General features: G+C 56.5%; 2 protein-coding genes across 2 annotated transcripts in view; one reads left to right on the top strand and one right to left on the bottom strand.

Moving 5' to 3' along the window:
• RAB3GAP2 (RAB3 GTPase activating non-catalytic protein subunit 2) overlaps window positions 1-14,781 on the top strand; it is a 60,625-nt gene extending 45,844 nt beyond the window's left edge. The window contains exons 20-35 of the mRNA XM_055144311.1: window positions 4-217; window positions 597-694; window positions 1,966-2,071; window positions 2,764-2,924; window positions 3,457-3,673; window positions 5,546-5,713; window positions 5,798-5,904; window positions 6,150-6,216; window positions 8,169-8,239; window positions 9,004-9,039; window positions 9,866-9,940; window positions 10,111-10,329; window positions 10,699-10,788; window positions 11,061-11,282; window positions 12,025-12,183; window positions 12,273-14,781. Of these exons, the coding sequence (XP_055000286.1) occupies window positions 4-217; window positions 597-694; window positions 1,966-2,071; window positions 2,764-2,924; window positions 3,457-3,673; window positions 5,546-5,713; window positions 5,798-5,904; window positions 6,150-6,216; window positions 8,169-8,239; window positions 9,004-9,039; window positions 9,866-9,940; window positions 10,111-10,329; window positions 10,699-10,788; window positions 11,061-11,282; window positions 12,025-12,183; window positions 12,273-12,428 (2,166 nt within the window). The 3' untranslated portion in view covers window positions 12,429-14,781. The remainder of the gene's footprint in view (window positions 1-3; window positions 218-596; window positions 695-1,965; window positions 2,072-2,763; window positions 2,925-3,456; window positions 3,674-5,545; window positions 5,714-5,797; window positions 5,905-6,149; window positions 6,217-8,168; window positions 8,240-9,003; window positions 9,040-9,865; window positions 9,941-10,110; window positions 10,330-10,698; window positions 10,789-11,060; window positions 11,283-12,024; window positions 12,184-12,272) is intronic.
• A 174-nt stretch (window positions 14,782-14,955) lies between these two features.
• Window positions 14,956-23,456, bottom strand: part of IARS2 (isoleucyl-tRNA synthetase 2, mitochondrial) — a 32,810-nt gene continuing 24,309 nt past the window's right edge. The window contains exons 15-23 of the mRNA XM_055144312.1: window positions 22,803-22,911; window positions 21,510-21,612; window positions 20,849-20,974; window positions 19,458-19,589; window positions 18,599-18,705; window positions 17,578-17,723; window positions 16,947-17,137; window positions 16,214-16,358; window positions 14,956-15,406 (exon numbers count right to left, since the gene is read on the bottom strand). Of these exons, the coding sequence (XP_055000287.1) occupies window positions 15,270-15,406; window positions 16,214-16,358; window positions 16,947-17,137; window positions 17,578-17,723; window positions 18,599-18,705; window positions 19,458-19,589; window positions 20,849-20,974; window positions 21,510-21,612; window positions 22,803-22,911 (1,196 nt within the window). The 3' untranslated portion in view covers window positions 14,956-15,269. The remainder of the gene's footprint in view (window positions 15,407-16,213; window positions 16,359-16,946; window positions 17,138-17,577; window positions 17,724-18,598; window positions 18,706-19,457; window positions 19,590-20,848; window positions 20,975-21,509; window positions 21,613-22,802; window positions 22,912-23,456) is intronic.

Raw genomic sequence — 23,456 nt, 5'->3', positions numbered from 1 at the left:
AAGGACTTGGCAGTGTTACTAAGGCTTGATGAGAAAGAACTGTTCAAGCTTCAGGCATTGTTGGAGAAATACAAGCAGGAGAACACCAGGGCCACTGTTCGGTTTTCTGATCACGTGGATGGTGTGTTGCCCGTCAAAACATTCCTGGAATACTTGGAGTATGAGAAAGATGCCGTCAGTGTGAAGAAGATAAGTGAAGAGGAGTACGTGGCCTTAGGTGGGTGGCGGAGGGACCCGTCCTGTGAACCCTCCGTTTCCAGGGGCAGACTGGGAGGACTCAAAGCATCTCCAGGGTTTATTTTACTTTTTCACTGGAAACTGACCACACGCACGCACGCACGCACGCACGCACGCACGCACGCACACTGTATGTCTCTTCAGCCAGCCAGAGGTGCTCTGGATCCAGGTGCCATCCGAGCAGCCCTGACTGGGTCTGCGAGAGGGACAGCATCAGACGGGGTTGCTCTCTGCCCGGTCAGCTGAGCAGACTGAGCTGTGCCTTTTCCTCTCGTGCCTCGTCGCTTCTCCGGGGACTCTGGCTGGCGGTGTGGGGGCGTGTCTGCAGGTGGCGAGCAGGGTCTGTTTCGTCTCACCAGGCAGTTTCTTCTTCTGGAAGTGCTTGCACGGAGAGAGCTCCACGGAGGACATGTGCCGGGCCCTGGAGGCGGCGGGGCTCAGCCCGCAGCTGTTGCTGGTGAGCTTTCTCAGTGCCAGAGTCTGTCCCCCCGAGGCGGCCGGCATTGTTGGGAACACACAACACACACACACACACACACACACACACACACACACACACACACACACACACACACACACACACACACACACACACACACACACACACACACACACACAGAGACACTCCCCAAGAAGTCTGTCCTCTCTAGCTTTCTGACTCCCAGTGTTTCTGTGTTCCGATGCACACACACACACACACACACACACACACACACACACACACACACACACAGAAACACAGACACTCCCCAAGAAGTCTGTCCTCTCTAGCTTTCTGACTCCCAGTGTTTCTGTGTTCCGATGCACACACACACACACAGAAACACAGACACTCCCCAAGAAGTCTGTCCTCTCTAGCTTTCTGACTCCCAGTGTTTCTGTGTTCCGATGCCTGTAGCTGAGCACAGGCACACAGAGGGACTATGTGGGATTCTAGGGCTTGGACCAGGTTAGCTGCATGCAAGACTAGCGCCCTCTCTTTAGTGTTATCACTCTGCCCCCTCAATAGCTGTTCCTTAGTATTTACTGTTGATTATTTGGGAGCAGAAAGCTCTCTCAGCGCACCGGGCATATGCTTGGTTTGCAGGAGGCCCCCGGGTGGCCCTCAGCACAGTCGGAGCAGCTCCTGGAACCCCCACAAGGCAGCTTGGACTCGGGTGTCCTGGTGGCCTCCCAGGCAGTGTCCAGGACATCTGGGGTCCCCGCCGGCAGTTCTCAGTCAGGGCGCTGTCCGCGCGGTGCCAGGCCGCAGGTTACATGCTGCCATGCTGGGATCCTCAGACCGCACCTGGCGGGGTGTGGGCGCCTCCAGGGTGGGGGGGAGCATACGCTGCAGGGAATCGAACCTGGGTTGAGCAGGTTTGCCCTCAGCCCTGTGCTGTCCTGGGGCCTCCAAGTTTGAGTCCTACAGAGCAGTTCCCAGCTGCCACGGGAGGGCCGGCTCCCGGTGCTGCCTCTTCCCTCTCTCATCCGTCGGTCTTCACCGGCCGACAGCTGTCTGGGAACCGCTGCTGCAGCCAGGCAGCCTGTGTGCTGCTCCTCTGAGCAGAGGCTGGAGCTGGGGCACTGCTTGGCCCGCAGGACAAGCAAGAGTCTCGTAGGCGGCTCCCCACGTTCTGGGAGGGGACGCACCAGCCTCAGGTGTGCGCCTGCGCTCGCAGCAGAACAACAGGCGTTTGCTCTTCTCGGGCGTTATCTGTGCTGAACAGATTCTCCCTCTGATTCCAGTCTCTGCTCCTGAGCGTCTGGCTTTCGAAGGAGAAGGATATTTTGGAGAAGCCGCGGTCTGTGTGCTGCCTCCACACGATGCTGTCCCTCCTGAGCAAGATGAAAGGTGAGGCCCCGCCGTCCTGCTCCCTGGGCTGCATGGCCTGGCGGTCTGGCCGCTTGCCCACTTGGCCCCTCTTGTACTGGCTCCGTGTTTGCGGGAAGGAGAGGAAAGCTCGTTTCTCCACACACACAGGGACACCATTTACAAAATGCACCATTGCCGAGACCCTTGTCCGTATTAGTACGAACCTTTCAGTGCCACTGGGGTGTGCATCAGAGGAGGGGGTTCCCATAGTGTCATCTTCGAAGCCAATGTGATGTGGCAGTGCGGGGTCCTTGGAGGAGGCGAGCTGTGTCTTGCTTTGGGCATGATTAATCTGTTCTGTTAAAACCTTTTGTAGTAGTTTGCAGTGATAATGAAAATATTCAAATAGGGATTTCTCCAGAAGTGAGGTGAACCTGTGGAATATACATGTTCTGAATATACATGTCTGAATAAAGCAGATAGGTGTATTCATCTGCTCACTCAGAAACATGCAGCTACATTAGTGGGGGGGTTATGTGTAACTGTGTAACGTGAGAGTTCAGACAAAGCCTGGGAGAGCCTGCACTGTGTCTGCTGGGTTCCATCCCGGACACAGCAACGGCACACAGTCTGCCACCCCGTGCATAGCCCTGGCGCCCAACACTGTGGCCCCCAAGCCCCGGCCCCACAGTGCTCACTTGTTTCTTCTGTGCCTGTCTCCTTCTCTGCAGTGGCCATCGATGAGGGCTGGGACTCCCAGTCCGTGTCCCCGTGGTGGCAGCAGATGCGGGCCGCGTGTGTCCAGTCCGAGAACAATGGGGCCGCCCTGCTGTCGGCACACGTAGGCCACGCCGTGGCCGCCCAGCTGTCCAGCAGCGGCTCTGAGAAGAAGGTAAGTGCGTGGCCTGGCTCCCCCAGCCACATAGCCCGTCCATGGGAAGCCCGTCTCTTCCTGGGTGACGTTGTCTACGTGTTGTAGGACATCATGGCTTTGACATGTAGTATCTGGCAGGTTCTGGGTGTGCGGAGCGGGTGGGGGTTGCTCCCGGTCATCTGCTCGTCCCTGTCACATGCAGCCTGTTCAGTCGTCACCACATGGGACGAAGGGCAGGTCTCAAAGCTGCAGACTCAGACCGAGCCTCTCGTGCCGGGCAAGATGGCCTGGTTCCACACAGCCCGTCAGAGCCCCTTGGCCTGACCGCCCCCCTCTCCTGACTGATGGCCGAGGCTGTGGCGGGTGGGCGCCCCTACCCCACTTTGTCGTCTGCTCCCAGCCATGGGGTTTGTCCGTGCAGCCAGGCACTTCTGTCTGTGGGCGGCCGTGGGACCTGCCCGGAACTGGCCGTGCCTCCAAGCTCACTCAGGTGGACCGAGCCCCGCCCTGGCCAGCGGATCACCCGGGCATTTTCTGCCCATTTCCTCAGGCTGCTGCGAGCACTGACTCGGAGGGTCTCACCGACTCCTGGGAGGCGCTTTCCCTGGACTCGGAGTACTGGAAGCTCCTGCTGCGGCAGCTGGAGGACTGCCTCCTCCTTCAGACGCTGCTGCACAGCAGGCCCGGCGTGCCGCCCCGCCTGTCCGCGCTGCAGGCCGAGCCGCTGCCCCGGCTCTCGGTGAAGAAGCTACTGGAAGGAGGGAAAGGTAAGCCTGTCCGCACTGCAGGCCGAGCTGCTCCCAGGGTCTCGGTGAGGAAGTTAGGGAAGGAGGAGTGGCCTTGCCCCCCGCCCCCAGGCCTGTGTCTCTCTGGGGTGGGACTTTGGTTGCCCCAGACCGGAGCAGCGTGACTGAAAGGACAGAGATGGGAAACGCACTCAGCGCAGTTTCCGAAGCTGGCCCAGGGCCGGGAGAGAGGCCCGGGGTTCTGGTGCTTGCGTGTGGCTGACATCTGCTGCTCCCTCCTGTGGGCTGGGGCCCCACGGCCTCCGTCCCTTGCTCACCTGAGGCATCTGTGTGCGTCTGAGCACGCCCTCCCTGCGCTCTGCCCCCACGGGGTCTGGACCTTTATTTTCCCACCCTGTTTCTCTGCAGAGACTCATTCTTTTTTTTTTTTTTTTTTTTTTGGGTCACACCTGGCGATGCACAGGGTTTATTCCTGGCTCTGCACTCAGGAATTACTCCTGGCGGTGCTCAGGGGACCATATGGAATGCTGGGAATCGAGCCCGGGTCTGCTGAGTGCAAGGCAAACGCCCTACCTGCTGTGCTATTGCTCCGGCCCCAAGGGCTCATTCTAGCTCTTCCTCGTATTATTTATCTTTGTGTGTGTGTGTGTGATGCGGATAGCTTGAATTGAAACTTACTTAGAAAGATAAGGGGAGAGAAGGGAGGACATGCATGTTTCAGGCAGAGCACAGCTCCTCGAGCAGAGAAGAGGCCGAGAGGCACAGAGACAGCGAGCGAAACGCGTGTTTCCGGGGAGAACATGGGCCTGAGGAGTGAGCCTCCTCCGCCCTCCTCGTCCTTACGGGCCAGCCCAGAGGCACCCTTCTCTGGGGACAGCCCACTGCCCGCCTGCAGGCCCGCCCCGTGCGTCCCCAGTCCCGGGGCCTCCCTGTCCTTCCCGGTGCCCCGTGTCCTTGGCTGGAGCCCTGGGGCCGCGGTGGGAGCCGAGGAGCAGCTCTGCTCTGAGACAGGCCGTTCTGCCACGGCTGCCTCATTGGGACAGACCTGGGCACTGAGGGATCTTTATTGAGTCTCTTACTCTCTGCAGGGCTCGTTTGTGATAGAGTTTTTTAGTGGTAGGTCCTCCGCTCATCCCGCTGCCAACCTAGCGTAAGCCCGGGACCCGTCCTCACGGCGGCTCACGCCGGCCCGCCCGGGGCCCGGTTCTGGAATGAGAACTGGGAAAGGGTTGAGGGGCCAACGCTGAGAAGTGGGCCCCGCCGAGACGGCCGCTCCTGGCGGTCTTTACCCACTCGCGTGGCAGTCCTCTGGGACAGGCCCTGTGTGGGGAGGCCTTTTTGGTTGTTTGTCTCAACTTGACTCAGACAGCAGAAAGATGGAGGGAACCAGTGTGGGCAGAGCAGAGCAGACGCCTGCTGTCGGCTAGGTGGTCCTGACTGATCTCCAGTTTGTATTTATGAGGTGGGGGCCCTGGCAGTGATGCAGTCGGCTGTGTTGTGCAGGCCAGTGACAGCTGCGTTGTACCACAGTGTCCCCAGAAATTCATAGGTGCTGCTCAGAGAAGCCAACTCACTGGACGGAGCATGTGGTCTGGAGGTGGGGCGGGGGAGGGGGGTCTTGACAGACCATGCGTGCAGATCTCTGCTCTCACTGACATTGAATACCATGTCAGGCAGCTGCAGCCTGTGTCCAGTGAGCCCGGCCAGCAGCAGTCCATGGTGCATGGACACGCACGTGCATTTATAGTTGTGTGCTTGTCTGTGGGGGCACAGGGGCTCGGTACCCAGCAGCCCTCTCCCGTACTGGCCCTACTCTGAGTCTCGGGTTTCCTGCCACACTGCGCTCCCTGGGGTACACGACCCGCTGCCCTTTGCCCCGTCCCTTCCCTGCAGGTGGTATTGCAGACACAGTAGCCAAGTGGATATTTAAGCAGGACCTCAACCCTGACGTCTTAAAACTGGCCAGTAAGGATACAGAAAACCCAGATGAAGCCCAAGAAGGTGTTTCAAGAGGTGGATCTGAGATGTCCGAGGGGGAGGCAGACCTGGGCGGCACCCCAGGTAAGCCCTAACTGTGGGGATGTGTGGCCGCCAGGCGGAGCGCGTGTCCCCAAAGCACAGAAGTGACCCCCCCTCTGCCTTCAGCGCTGCTCTGCCTGGCCTACGAGCAGTTTCCCTGCAGCCTGGAGCCCGACGTGCTGCACGCGCACTGCTGCTGGGAGTACGTGGTCCAGTGGAACAAAGACCCGGAGGTGAGCCCCGGGCCCTCCCGAGCCAGCACACTGTGGGCCATGGGTGTTCCCAGGAGTCAGTGCATGCATCAGGCAGGTGGAAGAGACAGCAGACTTTGAGCTTAGCAGAAATCACTTCTAACCGTTGGATTTCTTTGCCCTGGCGTCCTGGGGCTACAAAGTTGTGTCAGAAATTTCTCTTTGTATGTGAACTGTCTAGTAAATGATACCTCTTCTGTTTCTCTCTTTTTCTCCCTGCATGTAAGGAAGCACGTTTTTTTGTTAGATCCATAGAACATTTGAAGCACATTCTTAATGCACACGTTCAGAACGGTAAGTAAACTGGGTTTGGAATCATGATTGGTTAATTTGAGGAAGCAAGACTCTTCTGGGTTTTAAAGTTTTTTTAGATAATGTAGTTTAGGTGACGTGGTTGCAGTAGTGTTAGTGCGTATGGCGTGCAGATACCGCACCCCACAGCTTGCTGAGCGCCTGAGCCTCATGAGGCTTCTAGTCCCTCCACCTCACACCCCGCCCAGTACCCCATGCCAGCAGCTTGTTTATGCCACCTTACAATCCTCAAGTTCCCGGTTCAATGCCACCTGCTTTTTAACTTGGTAATTTTAAACTTTGGGCCACACCTGGTGTGATGACTCTGGCGCCAGTGCTGGTTACTCCTGGTATAGCTCAAGGGACTGTCCAGTGGCAGGGATTGAGGCAGGCCTCCTGCCCACAGTCCAGCACTGGCGCTGCCCCTCTGGCTTGCCTGTAAGTGGGATAGGAAAAGGCTCGGCTCAGATTGTTTCCCTGTGCCGGGGATCACACCTTCACACAGTGCAGTACTTGGGTGTCTTTTAAGAAATATTTCCCTGTAGTTTGTTTTAGTTTCTGATGTCTTTTTCTTTTTGGGTCACACCCAGCAATGCACAAGGGGTTACACCTGGCTCTGCACTCAGGAATTACTCCTGGCTAGTACTCAGGGGACCATATGGGATGCTGGGATTTGAACCCGGGTCGGCCATATGCAAGACAATCGCCTTACCCGCTGTGCTATCGCTCCAGCCCCATTGTTTCTGATTTTGAGTGCTTCTTGTTTGTCACTTTATTTGGTGTTTACATATGAACAAAAATCAATTGGTGGACATTGGGGGTGTTGTTCACTACTGTCTTGGTGAAAATGTGCCCTTGGCACTTTCTGTATTCGTTCCATCTTCGTATTGTGAGTGCTGTGGGAGGTACACTCGCCTCCAGGGAGACCACGGAAACCCTCACCTCAGGGAACCATGAAAACACCTCCAGGGAGACCATGGAAACCCTCACCTCCAGGGAGACCACGGGAACCCTCACCTCCAGGGTGACCACGGGAACCCTCACCTCCAGGGAGACCACAGAAACCCTCACCTCCAGGGAGACCACGGGAACCCTCAGCCTCCAGGGAGACCACGGGAACCCTCACCTCCAGGGAGACCACGGGAACCCTCACCGCCAGGGAGACCACACGACACTTTGAGGGAGACCACGAAGCATTCACCTCCAGGGAAACCACGGAAATGCCTCCAGGGAGACCAGAGGGAGACCACGGAAATCCTTACCTCCGGAGAGACCACGGGAAGATCACAGAAACTCTCACCTCCAGGGAGACTGCTGAAACACCTCCAGAGGGACCACAGAAACACTTCAGAGAGACTACTGAAATCCTCATCTCCAGGGAGACCATGAAAACCTTCACCTCCAAATGGAAACAGCTCCAGGGAGACCATTGAAGCGGGCCCTGTGGTTTTACCAGTGTGGTTCCACCTGCTCTGTACGAGTGTTTGTTCCACGTGCTTGGCATTGTCGCTAAGAACATTATTTAGCCTTTTTATTGGTGGCTTAATAGTGTTTCTGGGATCCTAATTTGCATTTATCTCACAAATGATGATGTGAATCTTACATTTTTATTGACCATTCGGTTACCTTTTTTTGGTGATGGTGGGTTGTGGGGAAGGCGGGAGTGGTTATCTCCCTATGCACTGCAATTCTGAGTTCCTTTAATTTTGTTCTGGGGTCACAGTTCGTGGTGCTTTGAGTAGTTCCTGGGCCTGCTCGAGGCTCGGTGCCCAGCCTGGGGCCGCTCATGCTTCTACATGCAAGTGCAGTCGCCCTTGTGAGCTGACCAGCCCTGGGAGCCAGCTCTCCCGTCACTCCTGATTGTCATTTTACAGAGGTTATGTTGGATGTAAGACATTTGTTGTTAAATGAGAACCCATCACCCTCTGGTCACGCTTTGCTCTCTCTCCGGACAGGTATCGCGTTGATGATGTGGAACACATTTCTGGTGAAGAGGTTTTCCGCGGCTGCCTACTTGATGGATAAGGTTAGGCTGTCTTATTACTTGTCTTCTAATTGGAAAATATGGTCTTTCTGGAGTAAGGAAAGGGTCTTTTAAATTCCATAGATGTGGAATTTCTTGTTTATTTGGTTCCCTTTACTAACTTGTGTTAGGAAGTTTATCTTCAGTGGGCCTTCTCGGCTTTTGCTCAACTATTCCATTGTCCCCATGCTTACTAGGTAAATGTAATTCCCAGGCTGGCATTTTGACAGCCTGAAGAACCTCATCGTCAAACGCGTGAGGGCCAGCTAGCCCCGCACCTCATGTTTCCATCGGCGGTGGCCTGTGTTCACACTCCTCCGACTGCACCCACCCATCTTTCTTGCCTGCACCTCTTCCTGTCTGCTTAGCCGGAGCTTTCGCAAGACTCACCCCCAGCCCCCGTGGGCCTCTACATTGTTCAGTCCCACGTCTCAGCACCTGCCCACTGAGAGCAAAAGAGCACAGCCATAACGGGTGTGTGGCTGTGTCACCTGGAAGTGGCCCCCACCACAGTCCCACCTGAGCCTCACGCTTGGCTCTGACTTTAAACCCCGTGAGGAGGGAGCGAGCGTGTCTGTGGCTGTTCTGTCAGTTCCGTCAGTTCCTTCTTGCTGGAAGGAAACAGGAGGAGCCTCAATAGACTCAGTGACCGTCACCACAATTAATTGACCTTTATGGTTATCAGTTTGGTGACTTTCATCTGTTTCTGTGCACGGTCACACTGCTTTGTAGCAGTGGTAACACTGTTTTGTGTTGTTTTCTCTCAGGTTGGAAAAGCACCGAAGGACAGGCTGTGCCGGAGGGTGAGTAAGGTCCTTTCTCTGGGTCTCGTTGGTCCTGGCCTGGCCCAGGATCTGAGTAACTGCAGGGACAGACTTTGCCTGTGGCCCTTCTGATGACACAGCAAAAGACGAGGAGCACGGAGAGGCCACCGTGAAGGAGATTGCTCACTGTCTGTGGCTGGGCTTGACCCTTCCAGCCTATCAGGCCATTGAACTCCACTTACACAAGACAGAGTTGGGGTGTCCCGCATGCTGGAACAGTCAGGGCGTCCCCAGGTGCTGGAACTCCAGCTTTGGTGGGGTGTGTGCTGATAGTGGACTTGGCTGAGTTTGAAATGACTCTTTACCCGAGTATCTTCGGGCAGAGTAGACACAGGCCTTAACGTTTTCAGTTGGTCTCGGGGATCGCTCTTGGCAGTGCTCCAGGACCCCTGCAGTGCCAGGGCTCAAACCCAGGGCTCCTGTGTGCCACACGTGTGCTCTGCAGCCTGCCACCGGTCTTTCGTTGTGAACACTGGCACTGTGAGGACCACTGTAGTCTGGTTGGAGCGGCGCTGTGTGGGTTTGTGCATGTATGTTCGTGCACGTGTGTTTGCATTTACATGAGTTGACTGGTTGTGATTTATTTAGCATTTGGGGGACACACCTGGCAGTGCTCACGTGTGCTTTCTGAGTCTTTGTGGCCCCCGTACCCCTTGGTTCCTTGAGCACTGTGGGGATCAACACCTGCACATAGCCGGGAGTAAACCCTGAGCACTGCAGGATGGGGCCCAGCGCCCCAACCTGTTGGCATCCTGGAGTGACCGTTGTTCACTACAGAAGCTCATGGGTCCCTTTTTCACAACAGGATGTGGGGATGAGTGACACAGCCCTGACATCCTTCCTCGGCTCGTGCCTGGATCTTCTGCAGACCCTGATGGAGGTCAGTGAGCTGGTTGTCTCGGGACTGTCTGTGATGGGTTCCTCTCGAAACTTTGGCTTCATCCTGGAAAACATTTCTGGGCAGACTGTTGGGGGCAGAACAGACTTTGATTAGAGTTTGGGGTTGGCACACAGGCTCCGCCCTTGCTTCCTTCTCCTCACACCCTGCAGGCCGACGTGAGCCGGGACGAAATGCAGATGCCGGTCCTGGACACGGAGGACGCGTGGCTCACCGTGGAAGGCCCCGTGTCCATCGTGGAGCTGGCCCTGGAGCAGAAGCCTGTCCACTACCTGCTGGTGGAGCACCACTCGGTGCTCTGCTCCCTCCTCTTTGCCGTGGCCAGGTTCGCGCTCAAGGCCGTGAAGCCCCTGTCGCTCTTCGACAGTAAGGTTGGTTCTCGGGGCCGGCAGGCGTCCGGGTGGGCTTCGCGAATGCAGTGGCATCCCAGCACTGGTGGTTTGCAGGGCGGTGCTCAGTGAGGGGTGCTCTGCTCGCCCAATCCCACAGTCTCCCCATCTCCTGCCCCCTCGGCTGCTGCCTTTCTTCCTGCTGCATCTGGAGGATTTGTCCCTGTTCGTTCTTGGACATCCGGGTTGAACCCACCCCGAGCCTGAGGCTTGGGTCATCTTGAACATTCGCTTCTCTTCTTTGTCTCTCCCCAGCAGCCAAAGGGCCACTGGGCTCGGGGCAGTATCTGCACCCCCCCACCCCCACGTCAGCACATCCTCATCTGTGTCTCAACTCTTCTTTCTCCGTAGGGGAAAAACGCTTTTTTCAAAGACCTAACTTCCATTCAGTTGTTACCGAGTGGAGAAATGGATCCAAACATTATTTCAGCGCGACAGCAGGTAGGTGACTGGAGCTTGTCTTATCTTGTCCAGGAGTGGGGGCGGTTTAATGAAAGTGACCGAGTCTCCTTGAGAGAGCCGGTGCCCTTTAAAACACACTCTTTCTTGCCAATTAAACAGTAGTGACGGCAGCCCTCCACCGCTCTGGCTCTGAGACCTTCGCTCTGTCCCACTGTGCTCAGGCCCAGTGCTGGCTGGGGTGGGCTTCAGGGCGTGGCCCTCAGATCCCTCCCTCAGCTCACCTGGCCTCGCCTTGTCTCCCTGCTGTCCAGTTCCTGCTGAAGGTGGTCAGTGCTGCTGTTCAGGCCCAGCATGCAGCCAGGAGAGACAGGGTCTCACCCGAAGAGGCCCCCACAGCTCCCCTTGGCAGAGACCCGGATTGGCCAGCCCTGGCCATGGACTTGGCCCTCCACCTGCAAGTGAACGAGGACGTGGTCCGGCGGCACTACGTGGGGGAGCTGTATAGCCACGGCGCCGACCACCTGGGGGAGGAGGTAAGGGCCTCTCGGCCAGCGCCTGCCCCTTCCCCGCTGGGTTAGACATTCTGGACAGGGGCCACTCAGGAGAATAGTCAAAGGCAAAGGCAAGCCCAAAGGGCCAGGCAGACGCTGTTCATACGGGGTGATGAAGGCAGAGGGGGAAACAGCGTCTGCGAGCAAAGTGTCGGAGGCCAGAGACGGCACGGCGGGGAGGGCACTTGCCTTGCACACCATGGACTCAGGTTCAGTCCTGGCACCACACAGGGTACCCTGAGCACTGCCAGGGGTGGCCCCAAATTACCCACACCCCAGCACAATCCGGAAGTTACTCTGTTGGGTTGCCCAAGGGGATGTTTGAACTGAACCGAAGTTTCTGTAAGAAGAAAGCAGCCCGTTGTCTGGAGACCGGCAGGAACAGCTCTGGAGGGGGAACATCAGGCTGGGGAGGGCCACGGGCCCGCATGGCTCACCCACGACACCATCAGGGACTGGGGTGCCCGAGCCGACGGGGAGACCCGGCCCCACACAGAATTCCCTTCCCATGGCCTCAGCCCCGCCACAGTGGGTCTCTCGGAGGCCTCACCCCGCCACACTGAGACTCTCGGTGGCCTCAGTCACTAAGTGTCGTGGTGACAGGAAAAGCATTAGGCCCTGAGCGGAAATGAGGGTTTGGATCCTGATTCCGACTTGGACTGTGCCTGGCCGGGCACTGAACTGGAACAGGGGGCTCAGCGTGTCCCTCCCTGTCCCTCTCCAGGCTATGCTCCAAGTCCACGACAAGGAGGTGCTGGCCTCGCAGCTGCTGGTGCTGACGGGCCAGCGGCTGGCGCACGCGCTGCTGCACTCGCAGACTCGGGCGGGGATGGAGCTGCTGGCCCGCTTGCCGCCCACGCTCTGCACGTGGCTCAAGGCCATGGTAAGGAGGCCCCGGGGCCGTTGGGGGGGGGGGGGCCACAGTCACAGCCGGGCTGTGGCTGACCGGAGCTTAACTCTGTCCCTCCGCAGGATCCCCAGGATCTCCAGAACACTGAAGTGCCAATTGCCACAACAGCGAAACTGGTGAACAAAGTGATCGAGCTGCTGCCAGAGCAGCACGGCCAGTACAGCCTGGCCCTGCACCTCACGGAGGCCGTGGACGCTGTCTCCCTCCCCACCCTCTGACTGGGCGCAGGAGCGGGTGGCGGGCCGTGGCTTTGGTTTTATATGGTATATATACACACACGTCTGTGACTTCTGTAAAGTGCAGTCCTGCCCACCTTCACCCCTTCATCCCGAGGACAGACACGGACAGACACGGACAGACACAGCTGGAGCCGAGACCGCTGCCTCCTGTTTGTGGCACAGGCTTCAGTAGCTTCACTCTTCAGCTCTGCCGTTGCTCGGGCGCGGCAAATTTTGTTTCTGTGACATTCTGTAGTTCCTACTCCATGGGCTGCTCCTGTCACTGACCATGTGTGTCCCCCACGGCATCTCCAGCAGTGGCCCTGGAGAGCCAGCAGCCCGTCCTGTGTGAGGTTGGGAGACTGCTGGGCCCAGCTGCCAGCCACCTTGTGCTGTCACCATCAGAGGGCCTTGACTGGAGGAATGATGTGCTCAGGACACCACCGTGTCCGTCAGAGACACCACACAGAGCCCTGGCCCAGGGTATGTGCCAAAATCGAGCACCCGATGGGGGCCGGACAGGACAGCAGGGAGGGTGCTGGCTTTGCATGCAGCTGACCCAGGTTTGATACCTGGGACCCCATATGGTCCCCTGAGCCCACTAGGAGTGATCTGGGTGCAGAGCCAGGAGTAACCCATGAGTATCACCAGTGTGGCCCCAAGACAAAACAAAAAGTGTGCAGAGATGCGGGCAGCAGTGAAAGTCAAAATTGGCTTTAAAAAAAAAAAATCCCAAACCATATCCATATTAGGCAGGCAACTGTAAAAATGTATCATCTTGTAAAGCTTACGTTGGAAACAAAAGAGGCTAAATGTTTTTAGTCCAGCTTTATTTTTCCTACAGGTGTTTAGAGAAGTCTTTCTGGGATGTGGGATCTTCATCCGTCTGGGGACAGGATGGAGATGCTGAGTGACAGGACAGCGTTAGCAAACCTACCTCACTGGGTCGAGAAGCTCAGGTGCAGCTGTGCCCACACGCCCAGAGCGACCCCTGGGCCCCCCAGTGCCGAGGGACCCAAAGTTCCGCTGATGGTCGGTACTGACCCTGCATGTCCGAGGCCCCGGAGGCGGCGCGGCAGTGGCAGGGAAGGCAGGAGGGAAGGGAGAGTCCGGTGTGGGCAGATCCCTGTGGGTTCTTGCGGGTGACATCACATGCACACATGCACTTAGCAGCCAGGTTCAAGTCTGGAGAAAGTGCCCCCAGCCCACGCCCACACTGCCCGCAGCTGGGTCTGCCTCTCCCACCCAATGTGGAGCCTCAGCAAGCTCAGAACCTCCTGCAGTTCCCCTGAGTACCTTGAGAGTGGTGAGGGGGCCGGGCGGAGAAACCCGAAGCTCTGGGAATTACTCGCCAAGTCTTTCTTTGGATTCTCTTAACACTTTGGCTCATAAACAAGCATTTCTGAAGACAAACCTGGTTCTTCTGGTTTGGCAGTTTATCCAGGCCTTTGACTCTGTCAGGCTCACTCACCAGGGGCAGGATTCCGACTGAACCGTGTGACATGGTTAGAAGCCCTGAGGGCCGGGAGGTAGCTCCAAGGCTGGAGCGGTGTCTCGCTGTGGTCTGGGGCCCCCCAGCACACCAGGCTGCGTGGGGAAGAAGCGCAGGGCACTCAAGGTTGGGGGCGTGGTCAGCGCTCGGCGTGCATGAGGCCTTTGGGTCTCAGCCCCGATACCACACACAGGCATGTTCTCTCGGGCTTTCTGAGTAAGTCTGATGGGAAGGAGGCCAGGAAGTGTCACATTCCGCAGGAGGAGCAGTCATGGTGTCAGCGCTGGGCACTGCCATGAGTGGGGAGGGACACCCTTTCCTGGGTGCCGCCCTGCGCGACTGGACCTCGGGACATGAATCCCACTGTAGAGCAGTGATGGGGGGCACCTGCCGGCCCCTCCGAGGGAGAAGAGCTGAGGGACCAGGGTGCAGTGCCACCAAGTGCTCCAGGAGTGTGCAGAGAGGACAGGCAAAGAGCTTTAGCTCTAAGTTCCTTTAAGGTCACAGTAAAAGGTATGGAATTGTTTGCTTAAAAAAAAGCCAAAAACCCAAAATAGAACAGGACTGGCTGCAAAACCAGCAACGCTAATGTGACGTGAAATGTGACAGCAGTGCATCTGACTGACAGACGGTTTCGGCTTCTCGGGGGCAGCAGGGACACTTCTTACCCAACAGGGCTTCAGAATTCTGTCTGCTTAGTAGAATCAGCCATGCCTAGAAAAATGGACTCGATACTAAACTTTATAAAAAGCTCTACCTACTGTAATGTAATGTAAGTAGTGAAATCCTGTAAATACTGCTATTTTCTGTCTGCTCACTGTTGTGAATTTATGTATATCAGTAAAATTAATTTTCAACGTTGCTGTTTCTCCCCCACCCCCTCATTTACGGCACTTGCTCCTACTGCAACAGCAAAACCCCAGCTGCTGTGCCAGCATGCGCGTCACCAGTCAGGCAGCCCTGCCACAAATATGCCTCTGCTGCAACATTATTTTTTTTAACTCAAGATATTCAAAACTTATACACCCACATCAGTAATTTTCCAGAAAGCCTTTATTTTTGTACATTGTAGAACTTAAATAGTCAAAAGATGTATAAAATATTTTTTGCCTAGCCATACCTGAAGGCTCAGCCGACTGAGCACTGGGTTTTGGGTGTCTCCATACCCGTCTGGAGAGGGGACTTTTTCACATGTGTGAAAAACACACACACACATTTTAAAATCTACTTACAGGAAAAACCAATTCCAACTCGACCCTCCCCGTCCACAAACTCCTTTTCTGGAAGGTGCCACCAGGGCCTGTCCTCTCCTCCTGGGCTGCTCTCTGAGGTGCTGGCGCTGCCAGGAGCTACTTGCCCCCAACCACCTGGGCACAGCGGGGGCAGAGCTGCTCCGTCGATGTGGCCGTGTGCTTCCAGCAGCGAGGGCACTTCTCCTTAGTGGTGGGCATGACGAAGACGGTGTAGGAGGATTCCTCCCGGATATCTGGAAGGAAAGCACGGCAGTAGCCAGCGGGCCCTAGCCCGCCACACCCCTGCCCAGAGCTTCCTCCTTTGGCCTCAGCAAGACTGAACGTGCAGCCAGGCACGGGGCAGCACAGCCGGGCACTGCCACTCCCATCTCCCTCACCCTCTGGGCGTGGCTCTTGTGAGCCCCGCCTAACTCCAGGGCCTACCTGACCCGATTGTAGAGAGCCAAAAGTCAGTGGCAACAAAGGGGTCCCAGTGGGACTGTGAATCAGGCACTGCTTTCAGGCTGACAGAAATGGCCCATCCAACTGGCAGGGCAGCAAAGCACCCAGAGCTGCCTGTGGGGGCGGGTTCCTGCCCTTGTTAAGATGGAGCGAGCAGCAGGCGAGGCTCTGGGTTCCAACACCAGCACCGCCAAGATAAAGGATGCTTGGTCGGATGAGTGCTTCCTCCGAAGGCCGCAGCAGGGCTAGGGGGCCGGGGTCACAGTGCCCCAGAACCACTGGTCTTTTGCCTCCTCCTGGCCCTGAACTTGGGGTGTGCCCAGGGGCTGCTGGGGCGGGCGAGAGTGGGGCAGGCAAGGCTGGACAAGCACGGAGTGTCAGCAGTGGATGGGGGAGGCCCAGCTGACTCCACAAGGTTCACTGTCCAGCCCGCATCTTGGAGATCCTCGGGCAGGAACTGGCCAGCGGGAACAGTGCCCACTGGTCACGCTGCCTCCCTAGAACCGGGCATGTTTTGGGCAAGAACACAGGAACTGCACCACAAAGCTGCAGACAAGGATCAAACACTCATGGCGATTAGCGGCCTCGACCTTCCTCACCTTCCAGATTGATGACGAAGCTTCCCTTGTGCTGAGTCACACCCTCTGCCAGCGGGCCGGGCCCCTGAGAGAGCAGCGTGGTCTGGGACGCCATCATCAGCTCATTCAGCTGCGAGGTGCTGGACGTCTCCTCGCTCTGCAGCATCTGTGGGCAGCAAGTGAGGGCCAGTGCCTGAGTTCCACGCCCCAGCAACTGGACGTGGAGTGGGGCAGTCTGATTCTGCCAGTCAGGAAGGACTGCTCGGCCCCACAGCCTGTGCAGCTGAGCTGCGGAGCAGAGGGACTCCCAGGAGCCTGAGAGGTTCACCCTGAAACCTTCCCGTCACTGGAGCTTCCTGCGTGGCAGACACTCCCCCTGCCACCGACTGGGCAGTTCCAGTCAAACACCATGTTCGGGGGCTGGGGAGAGGACAGCGGGAGGGGCTTTGCCTTGCACGCATCTGACACGGTTCAGATCCCGGCACTCCAACTAGTCCCCGGAGCTGAGCCAGGAGCGATCCCTGAACACTGCTGGGTGAAAGACCACACACACACACACACACACACACACACACACACACACACACACACACACACACACACACAAAGATAAACAAGGAACGGTTCTGAGCGAGGCCAGGAGCGATCCCTGAGCACTGCTGGGTGAACACACACACACACACACACTCTCTCTCTCTCTCTCTCTCTCTCTCTCTCTCTAAGATAAACAAGGAACCGGTTCTGAGTGAGGCACCTCGATGATCTCGAAGAGCAGCCCCGGCTCGATGACGATGATGAGCTCGTGCTCGGCGGGGTTCCGGCCGGGGATGCTGCCCAGGAAGCAGTCCCGCATGGCGCTCGCGCTCTCCATTGCCTCCTCCAGGCCCGGCTTCTTCCAGATGGAGCTCGTCTGGATCCACCCGGTGCGAAACACACTCTTGGGCTCTTGAAGGGCAGACAAAGGCGACTCGCTGAGTTTCCCAACAATGCAAGCTCCGCCCGGGGGGTGTGATGAAGCAGCCGGGGCCCACCCCAGCACACCCAACACTCATCTGGAGATGACGGATAAACATCTCGTATGATCTCTAAGGAAAGAAAACTGCACCAAAGGCAGTGATCCGGTACCGACCGCACCTGTCTCCAGGCGGGAAGGTTCAATGTGAATTTCTCTCTTTCCAGGTATCTATAGTTCCTAATTTTCTCCAACACAAAGAGAAAAGAAATGCTCCTACTAAGGAGTTCACTGTGTGGCAGTGCTCTGCCGAGACCAGAGTCCCAACCCCGCTCTCGGAGACGCCAGAGAATTCCCCCTGGACACGCGCCTATCAGCAGGTGAGGCCTCGGGGCACCCTCTCCCACCCGGAGAGCAAGTCAGCGTGCCTCACCCTTCTCATATGGAATGTGCTGGAAGGCCTCTTCAGCCAGGTGAGGCAGGATGGGCGCGATCGCGCGGACTAGCACATCCAGGATTTCGGCCAACGCGGTCTGACAGGAGCGTCGCTTGGGGTCGCTGGCGCCTTCACAATAAAGCCTGCGGGAGGACCACGCTCAGCAGCGGCAACACTGACCCTATGGCTCCTGTCTTTTTATTGGTTTTGGAGCCACACCCAGCAGTGCTCAGGAATCCCTTCTGGGGGGGGCTCAGGGGACCATATGGGGTGCTTGGGACAGATCTGGGGTTGGCTGCACGCAAGGTGTCCTGAGATACCGTTAGACGCCTCCAAGCATTTTTAGTTGGAGATGAAACAGACTGGAGCTAGAGTGACAGTGAACAGGAAGGACACTGGCCATGCATGTGGCCAAGTCCGGTTCAATCCCTGCCACACCATAAGGAATCCTGAGCCCTGCCAGGAGTGACCCCAGAGTGCAGAGACAGGTCCTACCTAAACACTGCTGGGCGTGACTCACACCTGCCCCACAAATAACCACAAAAACCCAGTGTGGGCTCCAGACACGGCTTAATGCCCTAAGTGCAAGCTTCATGCGGAAAAGGCCAGGGACCCACCCCAGCACTCCGTCACAGGGAGATCAGGGTTCAACCCTGGCACTGTGCCACAGGGAGAGGGTCAGGGTTCAACCCTGGCACAGTGTCACGGGGAGAAGGCCAGGGTTCGACCCTGGCACTGTGTTGCAGGGACAGTTCAGCAATGGCCTCTTCTCTTCTCTCCTTGTGACCACCTCCCACATACAGCGTACCAGCACCATTACAGAGAAACCAGGATAAGGAAACGGAGAGTTTAGGGCGCACTGCCCTGTCAGTAAGTGAGAAAGTGGTAGAGTGAAACTGCCATCGCAGCCCACCTTGGCCAGCGCCCACTCTCGGCTCTGCGCTGCCGACCAGGCGCCACTGACCACCCAGCCGGACATGCTGGACTGTCAGAGCATTTCAACACTGGCTCTACGTACCGATCTTTGATGATGCTGAAATAAAACTGAGAAAGTTCTCTGGTATAAAACGCCTGTAAGAGCCGAACGACTTTTCCAAAGTCATACTGCTTATAGGAATCCGTGATCTAGGAGGCAAGGCAAATTGGAGCTGGGGTAAGCCGATGGAAACACAAGGCATCCCATGGAAGCACGTCCCTGAAGCCTGCCCTGAAGGTCGAAACGGCCAGCTGGGACCTGAGCCAGAGTTCTGAGGCCCTCCCCAACGTGCCCTCAGGCTCTCAGGTTCCTCCAATCGCAAAGCCTTACTCTGGAGAGCACAGAACGCACAGCACAGGGCAGGCTGGCATGTGCACAGACCCTCTCGGTTCCTGAAAGTGACCGCAACGCTCATGTTGCAAACAGCTTGTACTTACACACAAGTCTAAGTACAAGACACAAGATCTATGTATTTTACGACACACAGAAATTTCAGTACTTTGCAGGGTGCAGGGAGGGCTGCGGGGTGGGGGTGGGGGGACATGCCGCACCCCTCCTCCCCCAATTCTTAAGTCACCGGCTGCTCAGGCCCCAGGGCAGTGCTCGGAAGGGAGTGCTCAGGTGACCCGGTGGTGCTCGGACTCCAGCCTGGCCATCTGTAAACTGTCATGCGCCTGCAGATGCACCAAGCTCACTCTATCCCTTCCTGCTAGAGACACGCAAAGTGCTCGAGAGGAAAGAGCAGCAGAAGCTGGACCTGCCGTTCCTTCGGGAGCTCAGATGGCAGCCCTGGGCCCGCAGGCCTGCTTCCTGGGGCACAAGGCCAGCCGGGCCCCTCGTGCCTCGCACAGCGCAGCAGCCCACGGTGCACCTGCCCGCCAGGGCTCTGCTGGGCAGTCACCTTGTTGGCCAGGTCCTGCAGTAAGTGCAGCATGTACTGGTCCACGACATACATGTCCTTCACGGGGACTGAGTCCACTTCCGGGTTGAAATCAGCCACGTTCCCCAGAAGGAAGCGGAGTGTATTCCTAAGCTATTGAAGAGGAAAATATAATATACGTTCAGAGGCAAACGAGGCTGTGACTTTCGCCAAAAAGTTTCCTTATTTCCTATACTTTTCTATAACCCACATTACTTTCTTTCCATTCATTTTTAGCCACCCAGTGATGTGCGAGGGTTGCTCCTGGCTCTCTGCTCGAATTACTCCTCACGGTGCTCAGGGAACCATACGGGGTGCCAGAGATTGAACCTGGGTTGGCCCCGGGCAAGGAACACTCCACCCCCTGTACTATCTCCAGCCCCGTGTTACACTCTCTGTGGGAGACCTACTTTTTTTTTTTTTTCTTTTTTGCAGTGCCTTAACTCCTGCACTACTTTTCAGGCTCCAACAGCTTTTATTTTTATTTTTATTTTTTTTTATAATTTATTTATTTTTAATTAGAGAATCACTGTGAGGGTACAGTTACAGATCTATACACTTTTGTGCTTATACTTCCCTCATACAAAGTTTGGGAACCCATCCCTTCACCAGTGCCCATTCTCCACCACCCGTAAACCCAGTGTCCCTCCCACCCTCCCCAATCCCATCTCCCCCCCACCCCACCCTGCCACTGTGGCAGGGCATTCCCTTCTGTTCTCTCTCTCTAATTAGCTGTTGTGGTTTGCAATAAAGGTGTTGAGTGGCCGCTGTGCTCAGTCTCTAGCCCTCATTCAGCCCGCAACTCCCTTCCCCCACATGGCCTTCCACTACAATGTAGTTGGTGATCGCTTCTCTGAGTTGCCCTTTCCCCGGAACGTGAGGCCAGCCGCGAAGCCATGAGGTCAACCTCCTGGTACTTATTTCTACAGTTCTTGGGTATTAGGGGAGACCTACTTTTGAAGTATCACTCCTAACCAAGAATATGAATCTGAACAAATCAGCTCACTCCAGTAGCCGACTTGAGAAGCCACCGCTGGACATTACAGGGGAGAATTTCCATCAGATCTCTGCGGGCTGCCAGGCAAACCAGCAGCCTGCGCACTCGCCCACGTCCCAGGAGGGAATGAGAGGAACAAGGCCCTGGCTTTCATGGAAGCCGTGTGTGAAGTTCCAACAGCTTCGTGGCAATTCGCTGTGTTGTATTTTATTATTTTAATAAACTACAAAAGGGCAGTATTTTTTAAATAAGAGAACGTGAAACTCCATTTTGAAGGCAGGTGTTTCCTTCCCAAGGGCTGTGAGAGCCGCACTCAGGGAGGCAGCTGAGAGCTCGCGCCCGGGGGTGCTCCTTTCGCCCGGAGCAGCAGACCCACCTTATTGATATCGTCCCTCGCAGCATTGAGCACCGACTGACTGAGTGCCACCTCGGTAAAGACGTTGGACTCGGCCACCCACCATCGGAGCACATCAGCGCCATAGGGCGGCTCTCGGCTGTGGTCCTGCAGGGAGCGGGAAGGAGGGGCACGGCACAGTGTCAGTCCCAGCGAGGGGCCACGGCTGCGCGCACGGAGCGAAGGAAGCTGCTCCAGCTGCCCCTGGGGGAGCTCAGCGCTGCCCTGCCCCCCACTCTGTGAGGGGAGTCCCCCTTCTGTGTTCCCTGGCAGCCCTGCACATGCAGAAATGACCAGGGACCTGAGGAGCAGAGCAAGGCCAGAGACGTAACACGGAGCTCGTGGTCCCCCTCGAGCAGACCCACGGGCCGACCAGGCACCGGCCAAGGGGCTCTGCCGCCCGCTGTGGCCTTACGGAGCTCCCAGAACCACATCTGATATGCTAAAAGCGCCGTCAGTTGATAAACGGATGGAGCATGATTTAAGGACCTAAACGAAGAATCAGGCCCCAAACCAGGCCAAAGGCCATGTCAAGCCCACCGCTCCCTACTTAAGTCACGGGCCCCGAGCAGAACCATCTAGAAGGAAAACAGGGTGAGAATCCCCGTTGCCTCTGGGACTGCTGGCATCCGGGAGCGCCTACCTGCCCTCCGTCGATCACCACAGCAGGATCGATGACGTTCCCCAGGGACTTGGACATCTTCTCCCCGGTCTCTCCCACGGTGAAGCCGTGCACCACCACGGTCCTGAGGGGGGAGCCGATGGTCACGGCCCGCCCGCCGGGGGGCTTCTCAGCTCACCCGGGAACAGGGCTGCCCCAACTCCTCCCAGGGTAAGCGTCCTTGGCAGCCTAGTTCTCAGGAGCCCAGTCGGATCCCTACTCACGGAGCACTGCTGGGGTAGCCCCCAAGCCGAAACAATTTTAGGGAGCCTGTTACTTAGCACCCCAACAGGACAGCCGGGAGGGTGCTTGCCTGGCACGCGGCAGACCTGGGTTCAATCCCTGAGTTCAGAGTCATGAGCACCCACAGGTGTGGCCCCAAATCCAAACTACTAATAATGACAATGTCTGTCAGCTGGCGGGGAGTGGCTTGGGATCAGAGCCTGCCCGAGCACACAGTGAGGGTCTCCCAGATGGCCAACCGCTGGCCAGCACTGAAGCATTGGTCCAGTAGACCAAAGTACCACAGAGAGAGGCCCCCAGCACCCCTCCCCCAGCAATGCCTGAATCCCCCCAAATATGTTACATATAATATATTAACATGTAGGTGATAAACAGCAAGAATCCTGAGTGATTTTTTTAAAGAATCTGATTAGAACTTTCTTACTTGGTTTTTGGGCCATACCTGGTCGTGCTCAGGGCTCACTCCTGGTGGAGCATGAGGACCAAATGGATGCTGGGTATCGAACCAGGGTCAGGCACGTGCAAGGCAAATGTCCTACTGGCTGGACTATCCAACTCTCAGCATCCCCAGTTTAACAAAATTCCCAAAGGCTATATTTATTCATCTGTAACCTGCACACATCACAAATGGCAGCGGGTCGAGCTCACAACAATTCTGTGAGGGTCCCTCTCCGCAGACCCTTACTCCCCACTGCGCCCCTCTCACATGGGAGGGAGGGGCTAGTCAGAGCAAGGGGCCTCTCTCGACTGTTGTTCCCTTCTCTCACTCCTGGAAACTACAAAAGGGGCACAGAGAGACTCAGCACTGTGTCGGCAAGTACTCAGCGGGAGTACTCAGAACTGGTCAGTATGCGGCAGAGTAACTCAGAGCTAGTCAGTACTTGGCAGAGGTGGTTAGTCCTCAGGCTGACTAATACTCAGCAGGATACTCAGAGCAGGCCAGGCCAGTATTCAGTGGGGTACTGAGCTGGCCAGTACTCGGTGGGGTACTCAAGAGTGCTGACTGGATTTCCAACTTGGTGTGAGACTCACTTAAAAGGTGCTTGTTTCCTGGCAGCCACACTGGTCATTAAGGAGGACTGGAACCAGCCCCCAAGCTGGTCTTTTCCTTCCAAGTACAAATCTGCTCTTTGTTCAGTTCCTTGAAGAAAAAAATCAAATATAAGGAAACCAGAAAAATACAGTGAATGATTAGGAAGATGATGGGGAGTGGGCATCTGCCATAAGAAGGGTGTTTCCATTCCGACCACTGGCACCCTCCCTGCAGCTTATAATCCAGATAAGGAGAAGCCCCAGGGAAGGGCGGGTGTGGCCAGACACACCCCCGGGGAAACTGAACTCTGGAACTGTATGGCTGTAAAAGCAGGGTAGGAAAGACTATAACATCCGATTAAATCCAAACCCTGGAGTGAGCCTGGCCACCACAGATAACCATGGGCTAGATTAGGGCTCCTGGCCACCCACAGATAGCTCTGGGCTAGATTAGGGGGTCAATCACGAGTGACACTCCCAGGGAAGGAGAATGAACTGTAGCTTTCATTCCCTCAAGAAATTCCAGTGACTAACTCCAGAAGTTAACTCCGGAGGTTCCAGCAGGGCTGAAACACAAAACCAAACTTGGAGAAGAATGTCTCCTTAAGGGCAGCCGGGTCCTCAGGTGGACACGGGGCCACTGTCGGGTCCTTC

Source organism: Sorex araneus, chromosome 7, assembly GCF_027595985.1.
Source record: "Sorex araneus isolate mSorAra2 chromosome 7, mSorAra2.pri, whole genome shotgun sequence".
NCBI lineage: Eukaryota > Metazoa > Chordata > Mammalia > Eulipotyphla > Soricidae > Sorex > Sorex araneus.
Note: the sequence above shows the minus strand (reverse complement) of the source record. Positions and strands in the feature narration are given on the sequence as shown.